This window comes from Lissotriton vulgaris, chromosome 2_1 (genome assembly GCF_964263255.1).
Source record: "Lissotriton vulgaris chromosome 2_1, aLisVul1.2, whole genome shotgun sequence".
NCBI classification, from domain to species: domain Eukaryota; kingdom Metazoa; phylum Chordata; class Amphibia; order Caudata; family Salamandridae; genus Lissotriton; species Lissotriton vulgaris.
In genome coordinates, this window is record NC_141687.1 from 679,731,698 (window position 1) to 679,758,197 (window position 26,500).

The following is a 26,500-nucleotide window of genomic DNA, read 5'->3' on the forward strand; positions in this document are numbered from 1 at the left end:
GGTTATAATCTTTTAACTGCTATTTGCCTCTGACTGCCGCTTTGCTTATTAGCATATCACAATTGCTAGCGCTTATTCCTTGCTGTAGTCGCGTTCTCCCCCAGGCGCTCTTGCCGTGCTGACCCCTCCGCCTCCATTTTGTTGTTATTGTCCTCCTACGTTGCCCGCCCCACCTCCCAGCTGAGCCGCCCTCCCACAAACTACAAACAGCGCTCCCACACCTGGAAGCGCTGTGACTCACTCTTCGCTTCGGTGCCGAGTGGTCGCTCCCCTGTGGTATCGTTGTGGTATCGTTGTGCAGCGCATTTGAAACTGCTTGCAACCTATTACCTTTTGACTGCCGCTTTGCTTATTTGTATTAACATTGTTAAACCGCCAGCGCAACCTTATTGCCGTTTCTGATATCATTGTGCAGCGCATTTTCACGGAAACTGGTTATAATCTTTTAACTGCTATTTGCCTCTGACTGCCGCTTTGCTTATTAGCATATCACAATTGCTAGCGCTTATTCCTTGCTGTAGTCGCGTTCTCCCCCAGGCGCTCTTGCCGTGCTGACCCCTCCGCCTCCATTTTGTTGTTATTGTCCTCCTACGTTGCCCGCCCCGCCTCCCAGCTGAGCCGCCCTCGCCCCTCCCCCTCCACTTTCCATATATGACAGTTGCTCCTGCGCGCAGCGTTTACGCGCAGCGACCGCGCCCCATTCGCGCCGAAGGTGCGCCAAAGGTAAGCCCGTCTACGCCCGTCCGCCCCTGGACCGCGCCCAGCGCCAGACCCCCTGGCCCCCGTCCCTCCCAGACCTCCCGCATTACCTACGATGCCGCCACCCTCCTAGCCCTTAACCCCGGTCGCGCCCCCAACTGCGTCCAAGCAGCTCCTGGACACACCCATGGACCTTTCTCCTGCTACTCCTGCAAATTCAGTGGCAACGACAACATCTCCGCTACGACCACACCACAGATTCCCGACCCCACCCACCTACAATGCATCCTTCTCAACACCCGCTCGGTCCACAGACACGCCATTGAGCTATGGAATCTACTAGACACCATCTCTCCAGACATCGCCTTCCTAACGGAAACATGGATGAACGCTTCCTCCGCCCCAGACATCACCATTGCCATCCCTGAAGACTATAAGATCACTCGCAAAGACCGCACCGGCCACACAGGAGGAGGAATCGCTATCGTCCATAAGAAATCAATCCGCATATCAACCAGCTCTGACGCCAACCTCACCAACTCCGAACACCTTCACTTCCAGATCCACATCGACCCCAAGACCACACTCAGAGGCACCCTCCTCTACAGACCACCAGGACCCCGCGCAAAATTCAGTGAAGACATCACGGACTTCATCACTCCACACGCGCTCCCCTCCAAAGACTACATCCTTCTGGGAGACCTCAACTTTCACCTCGAAAAGATCAACGACCGCAACACCACCACCCTCTTGGACAACCTCGCCAACCTCGGACTCAAACAACTGGTCACTTCCCCCACCCACATCGCAGGTCACACACTCGACCCCATCTTCACCTCCAGCAATCATGTCTCCTTCAGCCACACTACGGATCTCCTCTGGACTGACCACAGCTGCGTTCACTTCACCTACAACAAGCCAAAACCCACCAACCACCTCCAACCAACTCTGCAAAGAAACTGGAACAAAATCACCACCGACCAGATCTCCTCATCGCTCCTTCTAAACACCCCAGCCCACTCTTCTAACCCAAACCAAGCCGCCGCCAACCTCACCCTATGGTTATCCAACACCGCCGACACCCTAGCACCACTGAAAAAACGTCAAAGCAAACCTGGCAACAAGAAGGCCTCATGGTTCAACGATGATCTTAAGAAGTCCAAGAAACTCTGCCGCTCCCTTGAAAAGGCCTGGAAAAAAGACCCAACCACTAGCACCAAGGACGCCTTCAAAAACGCCACCCACACTCACCACCAACTAATCCGAAAGGCCAAGAAAACAGCATTCAAGGATCGACTTGACAACAACGCCCACAACAGCAAGGAACTTTTCAACATCGTCAAGGAATTTTCCAATCCCTCGGCCAACTCCAACGACATCACCCCCTCTCAAGCCCTCTGCGACTCCCTAGCCTCATTCTTCCACAACAAGATTGCAGACATCCACAACAGCTTCGACAACCAACCCGGAGACCAACCCACCCAACCATATGCTGAACATTCTCCCCCCCCTTGAACACCCTTAACGACTGGAACCCAATGTCCACTGAGGACACCATCCGCCTGATGAACTCCATCCACTCAGGATCCCCCACAGACCCATGTCCTCACCACATCTTCAACAAAGCTGACTCCGTCATAGCACCGCACCTCCGAGACGTCATCAACTGCTCCTTCAACTCCGCCACCTTCCCGGAAAACTGGAAACATGCTGAACTCACCGCCCTTCTGAAAAAACCCACAGCGGACCCCACCGAACTCAAAAATTACCGCCCCATTTCGCTCCTTCCATTCCCGGCCAAAGTAATCGAGAAAGCTGTCAACAACCAGCTCGCCGCTTTCCTCGAAGCCAACAAATCCCTCGACTCCTCTCAGTCCGGCTTCCGAGCAAAACACAGCACTGAGACCGCCCTCATCGCAGCAACAGACGACATTCGAACTCTACTGGACAATGGAGACACAGTCGCCCTCATCCTCCTCGACCTCTCTGCAGCATTCGACACAGTCTGCCACAGCACCCTTTTACAACGCCTCAGTAACATCGGAATACAAGGAAAAGCACTCGAATGGATCACCTCGTTCCTCACCGGAAGAACCCAGAGAGTCCGCCTTCCACCATTCAAGTCCGAGGCCACTGAAGTCATCTGTGGCGTACCACAAGGATCCTCACTCAGCCCCACCCTCTTCAACGTATACATGAGCCCCCTCGCGGCCATCGCCCGCCAACACAACCTCAACATCATCTCCTACGCGGATGACACTCAACTAATCCTTTCTCTCACCAATGACCCCAGCACCGCCAAAACTAACCTACACGAAGGAATGAAAGAAGTTGCCGAATGGATGAAACACAGCCGTCTGAAACTGAACTCAGATAAAACAGAAGTCCTCATCTTAGGTACATCCCCCTCTGCATGGGACGACTCTTGGTGGCCGGAAGCCCTTGGAAAAGCACCCATCCCGACAGACCACGCACGGAATCTAGGCGTCATCCTGGACTCTTCACTCTCAATGAACAGACAAGTCAGCGCCGTATCCTCATCCTGCTTCAACATTCTTCGCATGCTCAAAAAAACATTTCGCTGGATCCCCACCAAAACCAGGAAAACAGTCACCCATGCTCTGGTCACGAGCCGACTGGACTACGGAAACACCCTCTACGCAGGTACTACCGCTAAACTTCAGAAGAAACTCCAACGAATCCAAAACGCCTCAGCCAGGATCATATTAGACATCCCGCGCAACGAACACATCTCTGGTCACCTGAAAGACCTCTACTGGCTACCCGTCAATAAGAGAATCACTTTCCGACTGCTAACCCACGCACACAAATCACTCTACGACATCGGACCAGAATGCCTCAACTCACGACTGTCCTTCTACACCCCCTCCCGCCAACTACGTTCTTCCAGCCAAGCCCTCGCCACTGTACCTCGAATCAACAAGACCACCATGGGAGGCAGATCCTTCTCATACCTGGCTGCTAATACATGGAACTCACTCCCCACTTACCTTCGCCTTACCCAGAACCACCTAGCATTCAGAAAGCAACTTAAAACGTGGATATTTGACAAGTAATCCTCCTCCCCTTCCTAAGCGCCTTGAGACCCTCTGGGTATGTAGTGCGCTATATAAATTCTCTGACTTGACTTGACTTGACTTTGTCAAGACTTTGCCGTCAGACAAATAAATAATAATTGGGGGACATCATTTTGATTGCCCATCCCATTGCCGAATCAAGCACATGGACTTTGACATAACTGGTTTATCCTCAATCAAATCAGTAAAAATGTTTTTCCACCTACAGTATTAAAATACATCTTCCTTAACTATTGTTGCCACAAAGACATTAGCCAGGATCTACTATACACAAAACACTGAAACACAACAGGACCTCAACTGTCTCCCAGGTCCATGGAGTATGTTTTTCAAAGCCCTATGCATCTTACATCATACATTCTAAAGAAACAAAACAAAATTACATACAAATCTAATTTCTCCTCTCATGGAAGCAAGATCCTCACAAATATCACTGCTTAGAAAACTGATTTACAGCTGATTGCACTCAGAGCAACAACCCCATCTGGATCAATTTGGAGGCCCCAACTACAAAGTCCCTGGAGAAAAGAACGGCACCAGCATTAACATGGTAGCTAGTTAAATGGCACTCCTACTAATATCCACATAGGTACAACACTGGCAGAGTCAAGGCCACATATTTTGACACCATCCCACACAAAGGCTTACCCTGTTTCAGTTTAAATCAGCTTAATATCCTCAGTTCAACATCACTAGATCCTGTGCCAGCTCAATTACCTTATTGATACTGGTATTCGTAGAACACCTGCATTTTATTTTATGTAATTAACACTGTAGTAATGGTATACATTGAATCATATAGATGATAAATATGATACGCTGTTTATCACACCTATTCAAATGACCTTTTATGTTATAAATTGGGCCTCAGCTTAGCAGTTGCAGTCTAACTAAACAGCCCTAAAATTCATAATGCAAGCACTTAAAGCTTTATCTCCAGAACCCATTAACAGGTTCAATGCCATCAGTTCACAAGACAATAGCTTGCTTTGCAGCAAGGGGCGAAGGGATCGCATGATGTCTTTAGGGTGTTCCCAGCTGAACAGATCTGTACTTGCGTTTCTTTTACATCAACTTAACAGAACCTACAAAGTCTCAAGGGATGTGGAATACCTGCCAAGACTCCAGTACTCTCATAAATTTTCACATGTCCTAATCCGATTTGCTGATATTGTTTCCTCTTGTGGGAGCCAATTGCAGCATACACGTCGACACGCTGCCCGCGCAGCATAACAAGATATAGCATAGAAAGAGGAAGACCGTTCATCTCAATTGCGCTGAAATCTACCTCCTTGAAAGGAGAGATAAATAACATCTTAGTTTTTTCCCAGATTGTGAAATAGTTTTTAGGTCGTGAAAATTGTTTCACAATTTAACACCTTCAGCTTTTCATGATAAAAACTGAGAAGGCATCTTCTCCCATTTCTTGTGATCAGAAGTGAATTTAATTTAATATTAGCAGGATATGTTTCCAAACTGCAGTCACTAACATGGCAATTCAAGGCTTCGACACGTGCCTGTCACTTGGGTGTCATCATGGGGCACAGCTGGTCTGCGTTTGTCGCATAATATCCTCAAACAAATAATATTCCTTTCGCATAGCCTGCCAGCACCTTCATCTGAAGAAAACTAAAATAGGGATTTGTCTATTTACTATATTTATGGAATTTACGTAATGCCAATTATTGGTATGTAATGAGGTCATATGACATCACTAGCTTCGGAGGATCAGGTTCAAAGGTCGCACAGTGTCTCTCCATGTGACTATTCTTGCCATTTTGGTGATTGAATATCAATGCTTCAACAGCAGAGTAAAACCTGATCCTTTTCACTGAAGTCAGCATTCACCTGCATTAGTTATACCTGTACTAGAGCTCATTCAAATCCAACTTTAAATGTATTTTTATTTCATGGTTAATTAAATCCTTAGCAAAGCAAACACACAAAGAAGGGAATTAAGATGCAGATCAAATGTAAGGAGCTAAACAGATTTCATCGCAGTCCTTAATTTGCTTTAGAACATCATTCGTTCCAAACGCGCCAGTGCAGTGAAAGAGAGTGCCGGGTGGCTAGTAGCTGGTCAATGCTCATTTGTGGATTATGTTCATTTTATCATAAAAACACTTTCCATTTCAGCTAGATGCACATGTTTTAATTAATTAAGGCCCACATGCATCAAAGCAAAAACCGGACGCAGAGGGGCAGATTCTCAGAATCTGCCCCTTTGTAACCTGTAATTTTGCATTTGGGATGCATCATCCCAAATGCAAAAATCACAATTTAAGTAATCTCTAAATTGCGATTACTTAAATTGTGATTGCATTTAAGGAATCTCAAATTGAGATTCCTTAAATGCAAAGCAATAAAGTTAAAAAATTAGCGATTTCGCTAATAGGGGGAGTAAATTACCATGAAGCTGAACTTCATGGTAATTTGCAAAAACTTTGAAAAATGCACTAAAGTGCATTTTCCAAAGTTCCATTTTACACACACACATGCCCTTGGGCATGTGTGTGTGCAAAATGTACTCATATGCACATTTCAGGGGTACAACAGGGTGTCCTTTTGACACCCTGGCACCCTTGAAATTGCATTCTTAGTTTGCGATTTTCTAATTGAGAATCACAACTTGAGAATGTTTTTCGATTCATTCGTATGGGCCTCTAGGCTTATAGGAATGAATGGGGAGGTATTCCTTAATTGTGACTCGCAATTTACGACTCTCATTCAACGAATGTTTTGAAATCGCAAATTTTTTACTCGATTTCTACATGCATAGCCTTTTGCTATTCCTTATTAGCGAATCCTTATTTTTCGCTAATAAGGAATTGCAAATGGCATTGTTGATGCATGTGCCAGTAAAACTCCTATATGCAATCGCAAAAGTAGGAGAACAGGCACAGTTTGATCAATTACATTTGTAGAATAAAAACAACACTGTTCATCTTGAATCGATGCAAAAAAAGTGGCCTTTTGATATAACACTGTTAATAACACCACTACTGTGCCAACGAAGATATGCCACCTTGTAATCCTCCTTGTCGAGAAGGTCAAGCATTCATTCAGTATTTTGTTTACAGGGTCTAAGGCCACTGGAACGGCCTGTCTGCATGACTGGCCTCTTAGAGCATTGAGCGGCGCTCCGAGCAAGTGTCTCTGAGCTTCTAACAGGGCAGAGGTACATGACATGCAGAATTGTTTATCTTCCTTTTCAACAAAGTTCACCTAAGTCGGCCGGTTTTCGGTTTTAAGATTCAATGTTGGCAAGACCCAAGCCGAATGGCCAGAACCCTGCTTGGCTTCAGAAAAATAAAGCTGATATTAATTTCAGGAACAGCAGGTAAGGATGATCAAATCGAGATAAGACACATCAAACAGGGAGCTCCAGTCATAGGCCATGCCTCAATGAGATCAAAGAGTAACACAGCTGGGGAGAGAGGCACTTAGACGTATACCTTGTTTGAAATGCCTGTCATTCTTTGAATATGATTTGGTAAAAGCACATTAACTCCTTATTGTAGAGCAATTAAATGTGCCTGCCAGCCTTCAAATATGGTCCACAATAGCACTAATTAGCATGCAATCCTAGGCACTCAAAGTCTCATGAGAGGAAACAAAATCATTTTTTTTGACTAGGGGGTCTTTACAACCCACCCACAACAGTTTGCAAAAATCTTCACAGATCTTGGTGGAGGAAGCAGGGACTTCGCAATGTCTTCTTTGGAACTGTCGCCATCTAAGGCATTTGCGGAAGTAATACCATTGAAAAAGCACCACCGTTCACAGTTTCATCCTGCATTGGTTATGGATCAAAGCCTGGAGAAGATGCTCACATGAAGCTTCATAAGGAACAGTTGAGAATCTTGGATATCAAGATACGCAATTCAATTAGAGTTTCAGTGCTCTGAGGTCTTGATAACTGAGATAGTTTAAGGGATTAGATGTGACAGTTCTCTGGTAAATGACTTCACTAAACGATTATGCACAGAATCCACTCTGTGTACTGTAAAACTATCTTAGCATTTATACCACAGAGTAAGATGAAACCCTACTAAGGTATCATTTGGAGGTGACTGTCATTATTATTTGAAGATCAGTTATATATTTTGTGGAGTTTGAAAACTGTTGTAATTCCCCTGTTACATAGATTTTGAAGTCCTACCACTGTGTTTCAGCTGAATGATATTTTGGTGATTCTTTGGTACTTTGAGTTTATGCTTCTCCTGTGATGAAACAGAAGTAAACCAGCTAGTATTGTAGCAGTAATTGAAAGAAGCACAACACAACTCGCTAACACAAATAAATGACAACATAGTCAAGAAATATAGAAACAGCATAAGAAGATTTAGGCGCTAAAACGTCCTAGCACTGTGTTAGACCGGTCAGCTTTAGGGTGATCTTCCCCCAAATCTTTAACAGTCGCCCTTCTTATTTTTCGGAATTCATTTTTGTTGCCTTAGGACTCTATGCACTATGCTACTGCTAACCAGAAAATATCCTCTTAATAATTTGCCTGTTGCTTTCCACATGGGTTCTACTGATATGGAAGTCCTCCCCTGGCATGATGAGTTTTATTGTTTTGTTGTGTGTAGTTCTGAGTAGCTATGTTTACTTCTCAGTTCATACAGTGAGGCAACGTCTGCAGGCTGCTAGCTGCTCTGTCCTTTAGGCTAAGGCGTGACCACGTTTCTTCCAAACCCGCGTCACAACTTAGAATCTTCAGGATTTTGTAAATACGTGTTCTGTCCTGAAGAATGTTTGCTCTAGGTTGTGATTGAGAAGGCATAAGACTATTCTTCCGGAAAGAAATGCAGTGGCCAAATTATACAATGGATGACTTTAGGGTGCTGTCTTCATACCTGTTACTATACATAATGTTCAGGCGTGTTTAGTACATAGAATAGGTAAGGCTGCATTCATGTTAAGATTATAGGTTCAAATTGCATCGTTTACACATAGTCTACGGATGCACTGCGTCCTTGGTTTGTGCTTATCTTCTATGCACATTTCTAGAGCTGGTTTCCAATTCTGCACACAAAAAAATACATTTGCCAAATTTCTGCATCTTGTCGTCATCTGGCACACTCATTCACATTTGTGTCTTAGTCTTTGTAGAGGGGGCGCACAAGGAGCCTCCAGCCAGGTTTGGTGGAGACTGAGGGTCTTTTACTCAACCTCTCTCTCTGCAGACGGGGCTCTGAGAGTCACAGGCTCTCCAGTGTATGGTGTGAAGTCCTCTCAAAGGGGTTATTGTGCCTGTATAAGACCTAGAGTTGAAAGCCCAATGGACTACTACAGAGTCACAGCAAGAGAGGTTATGTGGAATCAAATGTCTGTTCAGAGACTCATTGGCATCCGCCGGTGGAGTTGCCGTCACCAACGGAGGATATCAATTGTGATTGCAGGTATCCATGCAGGACCACTGCAGGACCACTGGTAGAGGAAGTCACAAGTATACAAGGGATCATCTCCAGAGGCACATTGTGAGTAAGCACAAGAATATGCCTCACCAGCAGTGGCAGCTCTCTATAGGGGCGTTTGGGCGCCGCCCCCCCCTGCTTTCTCGCCGTGCGAGAAGGCAGAAACATAAATGGCAATAACTACCATTTGTTTCTGCCTTCTCGCACAGTGAGAAAGCAGTAGTTCCCGGCTGGGGGTGGGCGGTGTTGCTCGAGGGCAGGGGGGAGTGGCTTGCCCACTGTTGTTCATACTGACTGTTTGGGCAGCCTGAGGCCGCCCAAACAGTCAGTATGAACAACAGTGGACAAGCCACTCCCCCCTTCCCTTGAGCAACACCGCCCACTGTCCCTGTTCTTCATGTATGCTGCAGCATACATAGTGAAAATGGCCCGGCTGGGGCAGCGGCTTCACCAATCACAACGCTGCGGCAGCGTTGTGATTGGCTAGGGTAAGGAGGGAGCCTGCCTGCTGTCTGCTTCGGAGCTTCCTGTGGGAACACGGGGGAGCGGGATCTGGTTGCAGCTTTATACAACGTCCAGGAGGAGGTGGCGCGGTACTCGGGTGTAAGGTAGGGACATGGCTATATCTGGGATGGATTATAATGCTTTTGTGGGGCTCTTAATCACTGTGCGCGTGAAGGGAACTTGATTGACCTGCATGAGGGCTGGAGACTTCCCTGCATATATCTATTTATATGAGGAGCGAGGACTGGTGGCCGCCTGCTGCCATGCACGTGTGACCTCCCCTAATTAGGTATTGGACAGCCAATGACTTAGAGGGCACAGCACATCCCGCGCCCATACGATCTGATGCCTCTCTACTGAGTGCCATTTTACGACGGTTTTTTGAGGCCCAATGTTTAGGGATGTGAATCTTCATAAACCTACTGTAAGATCACGAAGACATTTAACCTCGAGTTTGAGTAAAGCTCCGTGTGCCGATGTTTTTTCCCTAGCCTCATCACTGAGTTCAGATAATAACATCCGGCCGCGGCTGCTAGGGTTTAATGTATTTACAGTCACCCTGTTTTATGAGCGCTCCTCAAACATAGCTGGAAAGCTTTGCCGTCTCCAATCCGTGGAACTGTGTGTTTTTGTGAGCATGACAGATAAGGTAAAACCCCCCTCCCCTACCTCACACTCCCCCGCCCACTCGAGGTGTGACTGAGAGCAGGGCCTTGGGGCTGTTGTGCACCCGCTGAACCCACTGGTCTTTTGAGATGAAAGGGTCCTCAACAGCCAGTAAGTTAATGCCATATATATTTATTATGGGAAACATGCCTGATTTGCTCCGTTTAAAATCGTGTTTTGCTCTCTGGAGCATTCTTTCAAACATTTCCAGCTATCTCTTCAAAGAACAAATCAGTGTAATGCTGTCCTGCTGCCTAGTGTTTCTCAGGCTCCCTTTTAGGCTCACTCTCTGCGCTGACTCGCCAGAGGGCAGTCATCCTGAACTTTTAAGCCTCACCACTTTCAAATGTCACCAGCCGCCACTGCTCACCAGGACGAGCGGTGTTGTGTAACATGTTCGCTGCAGCAGTCGCCCCGATCCCATCCTCTCATTCTTTGCGCTCACCACAGGTCATGCAGTGACAGACCTGAGTAGCATTCTCAAACATCCCATCTCATCAGTGTTTGATGGTGAAAGGTACATATGACATTGCAGGCAATGGCTGAACTCAGGTACCTGGCTGAAATATGGAGGGTTTTCTACACACCAGGTAGTAGAGCATTTTTGGTTCAGGTAGCAGCAAAGAATTTTTCTTAGTCTTGAAGTATATATTGTGGCCCTTCAGAGACGACAAGATACCCAGCCGCCCCCGGCATCAGCCTTTCTCTGTACATGTGAAGAGAGCTCTTTCAAGTCAAAAGGTAAACTATGAATTAGCCAAATGGCTAACTTGTGTTCAGAAACTAAGGCAGTTGGGCCCACAACTTACTCCTCTTTCAGATTTGAAATTTTTCACAATCATTTGTACCGTTCATGTTGGAACTGTACAGATTAAGGGAAACCTGCCACCAAAGGTGCACTCACTTCACTTAAGGGAAAACAAGCAATCACTGTCTATTGTAGATTAGAGCCAGTTGGCCCAACAGTTCCTGTTAAGCTTTTGATTCTCCACCAGCTCAGTATACAGGATGAGGGGATTAGTAGGGAGCCTATGTATTTTGGGTAGATGTGCAACATTGGCCATGTCCTTTGCCACTGTAATATTGATATTGAAACCCTCAGGAAAGAGGATGACATACTGGCTTTATCCAGGAAAGACTTATATAAACATGAAAGGGAGCTTCCCCAAGGAGAGAGTATAAATCACTGAAAATTTGCCAGAAACACCCACAGAACAGCTGTTATTTTAAGAAAATTTATTTTCAGTTGATCGTTTTTAATAAAATCATTTAGTCCATCATTGAAAAAAGTCAGCTTCTAAGTGTATAAAAGTACATTGAATTGTAGAGTCATGAAGCAACATCAGCCCAAGTGCAAATACGACAGTAAAACATGACACACCGTTCATTCATTCTATCATTCATTTCCACTCTCTCTATCAGACAAACCATGTATACACACTCGAAACCACATCAAAAACAGCATACAGTAGAAGAAAAAGCGCTGACGCGCGTTTCGGAAACTAAAAATTATTCAAGAGATTCCTTCATCAGGGCGAATGTATTTTATCGGTGAATCTTGGCGGTCTGGTGCGATCCAAATTTAATTGCACACCATTAATGTCAGAATCAGTAGATGATTTCAATCTTGGGCTGACAGAGCATATCTCTAGGTAAATTGAGTCTGACCAGGGTTAGGAAATCACTTAAGGTCAAAAAATTGCTCCAGTTGATAGTAGTCTGTGAGCAGAGATGCTGAAATCTATAACGGATGAGGTTAGTGGATTCCAGTTTTATCTCAGCATTCTCCTGATAAAAAACCGATGCACCGAACTGCGAAGCTCCCAGTATTCTGTTCCTGAGATATGTGAAGGTATGGATTCAAAAAAATCGGCTCCCGCAGTCTAATGAATGAAGACAGAAGGATAAACCATCTAGTGAAGTAAATAAAGTAACCTCCTGGTCGCGTAAGACAAGGGACGCGTTGTGAGTAAAATTAATGCTTCGTCAACAGTTCCTCATTGCCAGAAATGCACCGTCCTTGTCTGTCAGTGACCATCCGGGGTATATCGTGCTCGCAGCCGGCAGCCTCAACGTACGTCCATGACCGGAGTAGCAATCATCCAGGAAAGATGCAATGCACGCTTTTCTGCTCATTTTGATTTTGAAGGGCTATTAATCCAACCCAGACATATACTCTTGGCTTCTGCTGTCAAGAGGTGAAAGTATAACAACACAGGAGAACATGCATGGGATAGAAAGCATAATCTCTGCCTACCTCTAAAATGTATGAAGCACCCTCCGGCCTTAGATGTTACACAGATCCAGAGGTATTCCCTATTGGATGTACGCCACCCCTCATGGATCCTAGCACTTTCACTTGTATTCTACCTTCAAGTATAATTGGGATTTCTAATCATGAAAAACTAAAAGGATATGCATAGGGAGAGCCAGTAGGCAGTCTCCCTACTGTGGTGTAGGTAAAAAGATCTGCACTGTACAACTATGCATCAGTTGCTACCAGTGGTAGCTAGTGAACTTGGAAAGTGGTGAGGCGAAGGTACATTCCTTGGATCCAAGTTAGTGAGTGAAGTGATCTCAGGGGGTTCTTCCACCCAGAAACTTTGGAAAAACCTGAGACTGGAAATATTTTTGAATTGCTAAAACATTCTTTGCACTAGCAGTGCAGCCCTAGGTTCACTTTTAAAGTTGGTAAACCAAACTTTGCATTAGCCGTGCATCCCGGGGATGACTTTTCCAGTTGTTAAAACTCTGTGCCCCAGCAATGCAGCCCTAGGGTGCTTTTAGAAAAAATTAAGCTCTCAAATTGTATGAGGGTATTTACAATAGTGAAAGGATGTTTTTAAAAGGTTTCATGCGGAATTGCAGGGTTTTTTCTTCTAAGTGGACATTATATTTATCTAATATACAAGCTGGGTCTAGTAGCTCAGTGGACTATTGCACTAGCATGACAAATCTGTGAATTCAGCATTTTCCACACAGCCTTTCATCTTTGTAAGGTCGAATTTCCATGAAGAAGGTAACAAATACATTTTATCTTTCAATAGGCTGATATGCCTCTTGGGGGTGGCACTTATGGCCTATAAATACTTATGTTAGAGAAACTTGTTAAATGAAGCAATATCACCTGAGCATTTTTCCTGGTTTATATTTGTAGTAATGGCGTCGTTGCCTTTTTTATAGTGCACAGTTTGCCACTGGCATGGCATTGCTGCCCTTTCCTGTACATTTATAACAAGTGATCTAAAAACATGTCAATCTGGGGCTTTTGGCTCAGATTTCAATACTAATATTAATGGAAGCCTATCTTTGAATATCGTTTCCGAGCCTGAATTTTGCTTTTCAATATATTTTTGTTAATATTATTTAATTTCGGGTTTTTGGTGGAGCGTGTAACAGTGCTTAATTTGTAAAAAAATAAGTGCCTCGTCAGGTGGCCACTGCAGCTGGCACCACCCGTTGCCTCTGCCAGCGCTGCCAATTACAGCACCACCACACTGCTAATCATCACACGCCATGGGTGGTAGGTATTAGTATGTTTTTATTGTCTATTGAATTACTAATCAGCTGGTGTCCTTATCTCTAAATTCGATTGACAGTGCCACCATATGCAGACTGTCATCTGTCATAAGTGCCAGTGCTGACAATTAAGTGTTGGTGCTGAGCATCAGAAACCACCGGCTCAAATTAAGCACTGGTGTGTAAACATTAAGGAGTACATCCACTGACAAATTAATCCGTGGATGTACCTGCACTGACAAAGGAAATATGTTTTCAGTTTCTTGCTGAAAGAGAGGTGAGAAGGGTTGGTGCAGTGGTGACTGGAGGAATAGGGAAGCTACGCGCTGAAGTGAGGACACGTCTGCTTGGAAAGGGCACACATTTTTTTTTATATCTTGGGGCATCTTTACTTGTAAATATCTTGAATAAAAATGATGCACAAAAAAATCAAACTGCACTAGAACTAATGTTTCTTGTCAGTGTAAACTGAATCACCTCTCAGTGTTCATAATGGAACTTGAAGCAGAGCATTTGCCAGGAATCACACAATTACGGCAAGTAGGGGTGCTGGGGTTAAAACCAAGGTCCTCAAGTTTGAAAGTAAGTGTATGTCCCACGAGTAGTTATTGGCGGATGGTAACAGACCAATAATATGATTTTAGGGTGAGTGAGACATGGAAATACATCTACATCAGTTACAGGGACCGCTACGCACTGGGGTTTTGATGTTTTTACAACATACCCAGTGCCCCTTAAACATGAACAATACCCAGAATACTAGAACTCTACTGACTACCTTCTCCTTTTACTGTGACACGCTCACTTAGCGCTGCTAGCACACAAAAAACAGAAATGAAAGCACTCAAAGTGACTGGTGTGGCAGTTCATTTGTTCTCATTTCTGCTGCCATAGACACAACAAGCAACTTCTCCATGTATGTCTGATAAAGTTAGTGGGGCTGTACCCAGTACTCTCTATGCACCAGCCACACCTGGTTTCTACCCAGCAACAATAATGTATGCCATGGCCTGTTTGTGGGGCTTGTGATGTTCGCCCTTGATAAAAGAATTCCCACTTGCGATAACCCTAGCCCAGGAAATCAAAGCAGGTTGTTAAGAATGAGAAAATTAGGAGAAGGATGGCAAAAGCCTAGTGCACCAGGAAAGTTTGATCCTGGAGCTAACAATTGTGTCAGGTAGGAAGTGATATTGATTATTGGGGAACAAAAAATGTGCAATGTAGAAGTGGCTAGGTTGACCGGGTTTTGTCTATTCTTGAGGCAAAATGTCATCCTTACCGGATGGCTTCTAGCGACCTCAAGTCAAAGAGTCAGTTGGTTGACCTTTTGTCTGAGCTGCAAGGATCCAACCAGTTCCAAAGGCCTCCCTGCAACTGTCCAGGTTGACCCCCTGAACTGATCCTGCCCTGATCCCCAAGAGGTTCCTACACAAGCCCTGGACCTTTGGCTGGCATCAGATGAGCTACTCTTGGAAAGAAAGGTGAAATCCTGAAGCTTTGAGCTCTTCTGGACTGAGACTGTGTAGCCTGCGACGGCTGCTAATGCAAAGCTCCGGTGAACCCAACTCTTTGAGATACAGCAACTTCAGTGGAAACCAGCAACTCAAGATCTGCACTTAACGCTACAGCAATGACTGCCTGCACCACCGGGCCTGCTCATCACACTACAGCAACGACTGTCCACAAACAGAACTCTTCACACTGGTGTTCGAAAAGGTACTCTTTCAACAGGACTAACCCAGTTCCTTTATCCAGCCCATGCTCCATTACAGTCAGCCTAAACGTATGACTGTCCCCTGGTCTAGCACTGACTGCGAGGGGAGCTATGTGCTTTTACTAACTATATGTAAATACAACTTTGAAATTACATATATCCTGTTCTGCTGATTGGAATTTTGTCGTTCTGATTTCATTTTATTAATAAAAATTTGCTAAATGTTTTAATTTTTTAAATCAAACAGGTTGTTATAGAGACTTCAGGCTCTTTGGAAGTCCATCAAAAAGTATGCTTTTGGCACTTACATGTTACATGTTAGAGTGATGCATATTGCATGAGTACATCATATTTACTACAACACGGAGCTCCAAAGCACTTACAACTCTTTGTTCTTTATTACCTGTATTGCTGACCAATGCATTTTTTTTCTCTACTACCACCCGTTTCAACAATTTTCCCAATATTATGCCCCATGGCTTTGCAGCCCCACCATCCTTATTCAACTAGTTTGTAATACCCTGAATCAAATGTGAGAATGATTGGCATCTGTGCTCTTTATAAAACCGTTCAAAATATTTTATTTAATAGACATTACATTATTCTACGACCTTTGGAAATGGAAAGCGAGCAATAAAATATTTCCAAACTGGCCCTAATTTAGAAGAGACTCGCCTGAAGAGAACTGGCATTTGCACGTAGTGTTCAAATCATTTTATCTTAATTTACATGACACCGAAATGCACCTTGCTCTTTCCAAAGCCTGAACAAGAAAACTCCTGCAATTTATTGCATTAAGTACTCTTGTCCAGAGAACGCTTTGTGATTTGAAATTGCTATGGGAAGGAATATCCTTGCTCAAGCCAGATGAAGCCATATGAGGCATGATGCCTTTTAAGCACATATGCAAGGAGCATGAATTTCTTCTCTCTGAAAATATCTCTGGAGATTTGTTAGTACTTGATTTTCATTTCACGCTCTTTTTTATTTCTATCTGAAGTAGAGCCCATGTGCATACTTTACATCTATGTTGTTTGAAGATATATATATATATATATATATATATATATATATATATATATATATATATATATATATATATATATTCTCCCAATCCTGGCTTGTAGATTTCAAGAAGAACAGGCACCGACTCCGTGGATGTAATCAAAGGTTTCTTTATTCACCAATACAAGCGATCAGACGCGTTTCGGCGGATGGAACCGCCTTGCTCACTACATCTGTTTTACACCTTGCAAGTGAACTGTATTTATACTGGTGCAAATTGATTAATTAGAAAAACAACCATGTGACAAAAATGACATGTGATCGTGAACATAGAAGAGTTGGAAGCGCTTTCAATTTTTGCAAGTCATTGTGACACAACATAACAAAAAAGGCATGAAAATCAATTATTGTAAATGTTTGTAAATACGTCTTTACATATAGTGATTGCAATATATGTGTGCGAGTTGAAAGAATAATACAACAAAGCTTTTTGCGGTGTCAAAAATAAACACATAACCGAAGAAAGAATAGCCTGTTTTCTCTCACGTGTTGGTAGAGAAATGAAAGAGTTCCTTAAACGTCATGTTTAAGAAGAGTCTACATGCTGTCACTCTGTAACCTCGTGTGTCTGCGCTCCACAGGTTATATGTTGGGTATGTCTCTGAGTGAGCCTGATTATCGGTAAGACAATAATGTTTAGGCTAACTGTGCGAATATCCTGCTATCACCTTTGCTCCTCGTGGTGAAGACCAGGTTACAGGGACAAGGGCTGTGAGAACAATCGTGCGCACGGAATTGCCGTGAAATGAAATGTTTACAATTGTCTGTTTTTAGAAGGCCCAGAAAGTGACTTAGGAGTGTGGGAAAGGTGCTGATTCCAAGGCTGTGCGTGTGCCTTTACAACTAATGCTCGCAAGTGTGAGAATGAAACAGCGGGTGGCCAGTTGGGGTGGGGGTTTATTATTGAAAATATTAGGGGTGAGAAACCTTGACGGAGTATATATATATATCTATAGTAATCAAGTGAAAACATAACCCAATTAGAATTCCACTGCAGTTTAGAAAGATAGAGTGCATTGATTTTAATTAATATATCAAGACCAACATGGCAAAAATCCAATTAGTAGAACCGGAGAGATGCAGGTTTGAAGAGTTCAGTGAAAATAGCCCCAACAAACACAAAGCGCCAACTGTGGATACCTGGTCACGCTAGACCAGGACAAAGTCGGCACTCTAGCACGGGCCATCTACAGGGACCCAATTAGGCCTGCTGAACAAGAGCCTATTCATTCCTGGTTGCAAAGAGCTGTTGAGTCCCCAGTTGAGGATGCATCTTGCAGCATCGGTTCCCAGTAGTCTCTTTCTGGCAGAGTCCACAGGTCCAGCAGTGTACTGAAGAGTTGCGTCTAAGGGTCAAATATTTATACCTGGTGCCCACTTTGAAGTAGATGGAGTTTCAGGAGGTTTTCACCCACCTGAGGCGTCAGGCATCCCCTACCTCCCTGTTCTTGCCCCCAGCTTGTCTGGGGCCACAAAAGACTAGTGATAACCCCTTTGTGAGAGTGCTCTGGCAGGGCCTTTATGATGTCAAAGTTTGGTAGGTGACAGCTCCTCCCCCCCCCTCGTTAACTCAGAGGGACCTATTCTGGCAACTCGTATCTTCACTTTGCCTCACTGTCTGGGCGACACACACATACCAACTGCCAGCTACACCTAGTCTTGTGATTCAAGAACAGGCTGCAGGCACCAAATGGTTTGGAGAAGAAAATCCAATTTTTCTAAAAGTGCCATTTTCAAAATTGTGATTAAAAATCTGACTTTAACATAGACGAGAGTTATTAATTACAATACTTTGGACACCAAATTCAAACTGTCCACTTGTTCCCAATAGGAAGTTACAGCTTATTAAATGTAAAAAAGACCTCCAATGTTACTCTATAGGAGAAGTAGGCCTTTCAGTAGGGTAAAACTGATTTAAAAGGTTTTCCTTACCAGTACACGTAGAACCTAAATGTACATGTCCTACTTTTAAATACACTGCACCATGCTCTCCGGGCTGGTCAGGGCCTACCCTAGCAGTGACAGATATGATTTAGAAAGGAAGGTTTAGGCCTAGCAAACGGTTTATTTTGCCAGGTCAAAATGGCAGTGTAAAAGCTGCACATGCAGGTTGCAATGGCAGGCTTTAGATATGTTTGAATGACTACTTAAGTTGGTGAAATAATGTTGTGTTAAGTTATATAACTTTATAAAGCGCTTGAATAAAAATAAGGCTTCTTGGTGCTAACTGAGTGAGCAACCTAAGCAAACTGTAGTGGCTGGGAGTTATTGTAAAGTAAAAAACCATCACAGGCGTTCGCTGCTACATTGCATTTCAATAGAGGAAGAAATGTTGAAAAGGGCTCTCTGCTTCACATCATTTCCTTTGATAACACTCTGGTTGCTACAAGCTGGAAGTGCCCTTCCACTTGGAAAATATCACTCAAGCAAGTACCTCTCGCCATTCCAATCGCAAACCACCACAAGCTTTCATAATCTTATGAAGGGAAGATATTAATATTAAAAGTGGATTATGCTGAACTCATTTAAGTATTCTATGATAATGTGGTATCATTCGACACAACGGAGCACCTGGCCCCAATGGGCTGCCTGGCTGCCTCTTCAGGGAAGACATAATCTTCTGGACGGAAAATTTCATACAGCTATATGCCGAATGCAGGCTCTTGAGGGATATTCTAGATTCCTGGAGGGGATCACTGCTGCACCCAATATTTAAAAAAGGGCCTCACACCGACCCTAAAAACTATTGCATGATTGCCCTGTTGGACATTGAGGGCAAGCACTCTTCTAGTGAAACTAGCAGACGGGGCTGGCAGCGAAGGCCTTTTGCCCTTCTTTCAGACTGAGTTCAGACCAGGGGGCTCCACTGTGGATAACATCATTGCCCTGTCATATCTAGCCCAACAAGCGGTGACCCATCGAACCCTGCCACTTTTTGCCTGCTTTATTGACTATTCAGCAGCTTTCGATGGGGTAGATCGTACCATCCTTTGTCAGAAATTGTCACGGGCACGTTGGAACATCAGCCCATCTTTACTACAAGCAATTAGATCACTGTATTCACAAACCTGGGTTAGAGTCAAACTCTTGAGCAAGTATGCCACAGAGAAAATCTCCACAGATCGGAGCTAAAACAGGGCTGTGTCCTTGCCCCAATGCTTTTCAATTTATATACAGCCGACATGGGTCAAGCCCTGCATGGAGCCACGTTAGCTACCCCCAGGAACGGGCACACAAAGATCCAACTGATGCAATAAGCTGATGACCTGGTTCTTCTGGATCATACCAAAATTGGATTACAAAAAGCACTTACAGCCCTCACTGTCTACAATGCCAAAAAAAGTTTGTTGCCAACCCAACCAAATCTAAAATAGTGTTTTTTGACCACTATCCCCCCAAAAAAGGGCCAAGTGGAGGCTGGGTCTGTTGACCTTGGACCGCGTTCAACATTATAACTATCTAGGGGCATGGCTTAGCGAAACGGGCCGTCTATGGGTTCACCTCAACGAACTGTAGTAGAAAGGGAAGAGGTTCACCTACGCTCTCTGCAAATTACACGCCACCCTAGATAGTCCATCAACAATCGCCATTCAAAGAGTACTACTACCATCCATCAGTTATGCCCAACAGGCCTTTCCAGGGAAATTTGGGAATGATCTAGAGAAAATACACTGTACTGCCTATAAAAAGCTATTTCGCTAACCAGCCTGTACCAGGAACAACTTAACTCGTCTAGAGTTTAACCTCAACAACAAAAACTGGAAGAGATGGCGATTCTGAGTAAATACTTCTATCAAACTATGGCGGCGCCGGAGAACTCAATGAAAGCCGTCATAAAGTGCATCTTTCAACAACCAGGCAATCCGTGGTCCGCTTGTCTCGCCTCTGCTAAAGATCTTCTGCAACTTGCAACAGATTATTGGAACCCAAGCATAATCGAATATTCCATTATTAAAAAAACAATAACGATGCAAGTACGACTATGGTCTCGCACTCTGGATATGGAATCCTTAGTAGCAAGAGGTTTTCACGAGACCCAAAGTCTCCTCCACACACTGCCCAGCCTTAAACTTCATCTTACGCAGGCTGTGGGGAGACAAGCCCTAAACAGAATTCTAGCTGCAAGACTACATCCCTTCCCTCTTAATGATCTATATCCAACTGGGAAAGTAAGGTCAGCCATTATGGAGGGCCGCCTTTGTAACTACAAACGCGAGTCTTTGGGCCGTATTTTACTCTGCTGCCCGGCCCTGCATGTAGCCCGTAGACTTTACCTTAGACCAATCCTCCTCCAACTGGGCACTTGCACGGCACATGAGGCAATCCTTCCCCTCTACATGCTGGACACAGTGAAGCACCTGGCCAACTTTGGCAAATTTGTCCATCTCACTCGCCTAAAACTGATGGGCATTTCGCCCTTGGCTGCTAGGCAGGCACGGCTGGGACTGCGTTTGGGCCCTTTCTCAAAATACTTGCAATTCCTAACACAAGTTCTAATATAGAACAGTGAGCTAATATCTTTCATCATAGAACTTCACACACACTACAAGTATACAATAAAACATTGATTAATGAAGCAAAAAGGGTTCATTTGGCTACAAATCGATTCTTATTATTGGAGAAAACTTCAAACCAGTGGTTTCTTTTTCAACTCTGAGTTTGTGCTTCTCCTGACCAAGCTCACTCAAAATATACTGCCTACCAGTATGGATGGCATGTGACTCCTACACTTTTAGTCCTTTGGCTTTTGTAACATTTCCCATACACTAATTTATACCCATATGATTGATTATCTCTGTGCAATATGTGTGTGATGCAAAGTTCTCCGACACCCCACATTGGTATGAGTGGCGTGTTATACCTAATACAATGCATCTGATAGCGAGTGGTTTGGAGACTTGGTCACTTTTAAAGGGTGCTAGTGAGAAAATCCAGTGGAAGTGGTCATTCGGGGGCACCAACAAACATTGTCGCACAGGGCGCCACACCAGCGCTAAAGCCGGCCCTGTGAATATTAAATATAAAAATAGCAATTAATTTTGCTTGAATAGCAGGACATTGCCCTATACTCTGTCCCACACAAAAAATGAAATAGTATTCACAAATATTTTTAGTTGCAGGTAACTTTTTTATATCAGACTGTGTACTGTGCTCTAAAGGGGGTCGAATTCAAAAGTGAAGGTAGTGAAAAGAGTGTAAAAATTCAACTAAGAAATAATAGAAGAAAGTGCTTCTGTTGTTAAGGTTATACCATCAAACATTCAAGATGGAACTCCCTAGTTGAATCAGACAAGTGTCGTTTTTTCAGCATTTAAAGGGTGATTTATAAGGTAATTATCAGCACATACAGTAATCAGAGCTCGTGGAGGTTGCGAAATAAGTTGTCACAGGGTAAACAAACAGTATTGTCAAAGCAAAACCAAGTTTGCACTGTATTCCAATAGTCTGCTTGAACATCAATAAATAAAGCACGAGCACTAAAACCATCAGATCACTGCAGCACAGTGGTCCACGGCCAGGAAATCAGCTTTTAGGCTTGTTCTTCTACATAAGTTAGCATGTTTATTTGACAAGTACCTATATACCCTGTTGGATATATCGATGCTGCTGAACAACAGAAGTTCATTTTTGCCCAGCTCATTAGTTTCTTTTTATTGGCCTCAAAATGATGTAAGGCCCAATGGACCAGCAAGGATTCAAGACTTAGATCTTAAGGTCAAATTAAAGTTCCTGCAGTGGTTTCATAAGGCCACTGAGACTTCAGACTCTGGCCAAGGAACTCTTCCTTAACTTGCATTATCTGTATGACACAGTGGAATCTTTGCAAGATCAAAATTAGTTAATAAGACTTGGTAATTTGTTTAATTTTTGCCACCTATGTGGACAGGGAGATGGAAAGAAGGCCTTCAGCCCAACCATTCCAACGGCCTGAAGTTTCCCCTTGAGAAGAAGTGAGGAAGGGACCGGACCCTTACCTGTCGCAGCCCACTCAATGAGGAATACATTTGGGGGCAGCCAAAAGCGGAGGCGGGTGACTGGATAGCCTGAATGTGATTGTGATTAGAGCCATTCAGACTTATACTGTAAAGTCTGGATAAGGACTCCATCCATGTCTGGTTGCTTTTTACTCCAACCTGTTTGGCCAATCCTTATAAATTACACAATACCACCTCAGCGCACAATGCCCATTGTTACTGATGCACCTCAGTGGTGTAAAGTGAAATGGTGGCCTTCCTCCAAAAGGTGGTTAAGCTCCCTAATTCTCACATTGCAATGCAATTTATAGGTCTTGAGCTGAATGCACCTGTGTTATTGCCCTGCCTCACCCAAATAACACATATTGAAAGAGAATATACAACTTAAAATTGGTTTTGTTTTGTACTCGAGTTATACAAAATAACCTACCCCAGCATATGTATTGTGAGTAAATATACATCCACTTTAGTTGTGCTGTCTGTAAAAAACACCACACACAGCCCAAAAAAGCTGTATCTACAGTAGGGCTGGGCGTAGTTTGCGAAGTAGCGCTACGCAAAGCTACGTAAAGTGCACTTCGCACTACACAAGCTACACGTAGCACTATGCGAACTGCGTAGTACCCTGTTCGCACTGTGCAAGATGCCATTTTCAATGATTGCACAGTGCGGACAAGCATCCGGCACTGTGCAATAATTGAAAACGGCATCTTGTACAGTGCGAGCTGCAGATTTCTGCCGCTCGAGTAGATTTTTACTCGAGCGGCAGCTTTCTCAATGCGAACTGGTAGTTTCTCATCGCGAGCGGTCGCGAGCATTTGCGACCACTCGCAATGAGAAGCATGACCTCCCCGCGTTGAGAAGCTCTCCGGGAGGTTTATTTTCCACGTTCGCAATCGGCAACTTGATGTTGCTGATCGCGAACGAGGAAAATGTCTCGCCGGGATGTCATTTTGCTTGATCACGGTCGCCAACTTGATGTTGAGGACCGCGAGCAAGCAAAAAATGAACGCTGCACTAGGCTATGCGTGTTTGCACTGTGCTACATGCAGTTCGCGTAGTGCGAAGTAGCGCAAACTTCGAAAACTACGCGAGCGTAGCGTAGTGCTTTGCCCAGGGCTAATCTACAGTAATGCAAATTTACTTGTTCTTAATACGCCTTGCCACAATGTCTCCCTTATCACATAAATATGGCTTGTAAATTTGGCAATCCTCATATACGTTTTTCTAACTTTACATGTAAAATACTCACAATTTGCAGGGAAAAATAATTAATTATATTGAAGTGTAAATTAACCTAATCAGCGATGGGAGTTATTCATAATATGCCAATGTAGTTTCACAAGTAAAAAACACAAAATATATTGGGTTGAAAGCACAAACTGCTTCAGCATTTAAATGTACTCATTTGACCCGTTTTGTTTTTATGCATCTGTAGATCAGTCTGAAAACATGTTGGGTTTTTTTTGGGAAGAAATCAAATGTTTCTCTAATTCCAAAATGCATTGGTATAAATGTGTTACTGTCACGTGTTGGCTTTTTAAAATACCCACCATCCATGCTTTGTTTTATAGATCCATCTTTGGAAGATGGGACTGAAAGACCCATCCTAGACTGCTGTGCATGTGGAAATGCAAAATACAGACTGACATTTTATGGTAACTGGTCAGAAAAATCACATCCCAAGGAATATCCAAGTAAGTAAACAGGGTGTAAAGAGTTAATACTACGGAACTACAGCACAGAGAAACCAGTGAAGCAAATGTAACCTCATATCTGTTTGGACTCAAAATCTTTTCATGCGTATTCCTTACCCTTCAGATACATATTATAAAATATTTAGAAAATATCAGGGAAGTATGTCGTATTGCATTTATCCATGTAAACTACCTGTGAATTTTGCAATTAATACGAAAAGCACACCCATATTGTACAACGTTTAGCATGAGGAGTGCTTCTATGTGAAAATCTAGAATTTCACAAGCATTATTTGTTCAGGTTTTATTTGTGTTAAATCACTCTAGCACAAAATCAAAACATAGGGGCCAGATGTACGTAGGCAATCTCTTGAGATTACCAAATGTTGAATTTTTGGGATTCACTATTTGGTAGTCGCAAACACTAATGTACAAATGTGTCTTTGACACATTTTGAGATTTTCTGTAGGTAGCAAATAGCTCTACCTCATTAATATTCAGGTGGTTGGCCTTGTTTTTTAAAATTCTTTTTCCTAACTATAATGTCCCTGTAACCTTTGGTGTTTTCAGGGAAAAAATAGAAGTAGTGTAACCAATTATTTCCACAGATTGTCAAAGCCAGGAAACATATTAATAAAACTACTTCTTCATTCCTCAGAGACCATAACATGGGCTCTATCTACAACAAGCACCTCCATTTTGACATGAACAACATCTATATAAGTTAATGAGTTCACTTTACAGACAAAAGCAACAGGGTGTTTCTCAGCAACCTTAACCTCTTCATCTGGTCTTATGTGTAGCTGACACAGACACACAATGAACACAAAGACTCTTCTTACAGCCACCCTAGTACCCAAATTACCCTTTTCTTTTCTTCAGATATTCATGACAACGTCATGATATTCGCGAATACGCAGCAAAATCGCAAAACAAAAGCAGACATTTAATAGCCACCAGCACATTACAAATGTATAACTATGTAATTGATTTTAGCCATCACACTAGATACATCACTATGTAAATACCCTAAAAAAACATGTGTGAGTCTCTGAATGTGTCTGTAACAGTGTGTATGAGTGTTTGAGTTAGATCTGTGACTCAGTGCATGAGTGTGTCAGTGAGTGTTTGAGTGGGTGTATGAGTGTCTGAGTGGATGCATGAGTCTTGGATTGGGTCTGTGAGTAGGAGTATGAATCTCTGAGTGAGTCTGTGAGTGGTTGCCTGAGACTCAGAGTGGGTCAGTGAGTGGGTGTGTGAGTCTCTGAGTGAGTTTTCAGTGGATGCTTAAGTATCTGAGTGGGTCTATAGGTTGATGTGTGAGTATATGACTGAGTCTGTGAGTGGATGCGTCAGTGTCTAAGTGGCTCTTTTGGGTCTGTGAGTGAGTGCATGAGAACATGAGTAGGTCTCTGAGTGAGTGTCTGAGTGGATCTGTGAGTGGGTGTATAAGTGTCTGAGTGGATGCATGAGTCTCGGATTGGATCTGTGAGTAGGAGTAGGAGTCTCTTAGTGAGTCTGTGAGTGGTTGCCTGAGACTCAGAGTGGGTCAGTGAGTGGGTGAGTCTCAATGTGAGTTTTTCAGTGGGTGCTTAAGTATCTGAGTGGGTCTATGGGTTGATGTGTGAGTATATGACTGAGTCTGTGAGTGGGTGCGTCAGTGTCTGAGTGGCTCTTTTGGGTCTGTGAGTGAGTGCATGTGAACATGAGTAGGTCTCTGAGTGAGTGTCTGAGTGGATCTGTGAGTGGGTGTATGAGTGTCTGAGTGGATGCATGAGTCGCTGATTGGGTCTGTGAGTAGGAGTAGCAGTCTCTGAGTGCGTCTGTGAGTGGTTGCCTGAGACTCAGAGTGGGTCAATGAGTGGGTGTGTGAGTCTCTGAGTGGGTTTTTCAGTGGGTGCTTAAGTATCTGAGTGGGTCTATAGGTTGATGTGTGAGTATATGACTGAGTCTGTGAGTGGGTGCGTCAGTGTCTGAGTGGCTCTCTCAATGAGTTTCTAACTGGGTATGGGAATGGGTGCATGAGTCAGTGAAAGAGTTTCTGTGTCGGTTTGTGATTGGGTGTATGAGACTATGAGTGGGCCTGTGACTGGATGCATCAGTGTCTGAGTAGATCTGTGAGTGGGTGTCTCAGTCTCTAAGC

The 26,500-nt window shown here is 43.8% G+C and overlaps 1 protein-coding gene across 2 annotated transcripts in view; it reads left to right on the forward strand.

The window, feature by feature from the left end:
- SPON1 (spondin 1) overlaps nt 1-26,500 on the forward strand; it is a 1,234,287-nt gene that overhangs the window by 384,398 nt on the left and 823,389 nt on the right. For both annotated transcript variants that reach the window (XM_086955876.1, XM_086955877.1), the window contains exon 5: nt 24,235-24,357. In XM_086955876.1, coding sequence (XP_086812002.1) covers nt 24,235-24,357 — 123 coding nt within the window. The remainder of the gene's footprint in view (nt 1-24,234; nt 24,358-26,500) is intronic.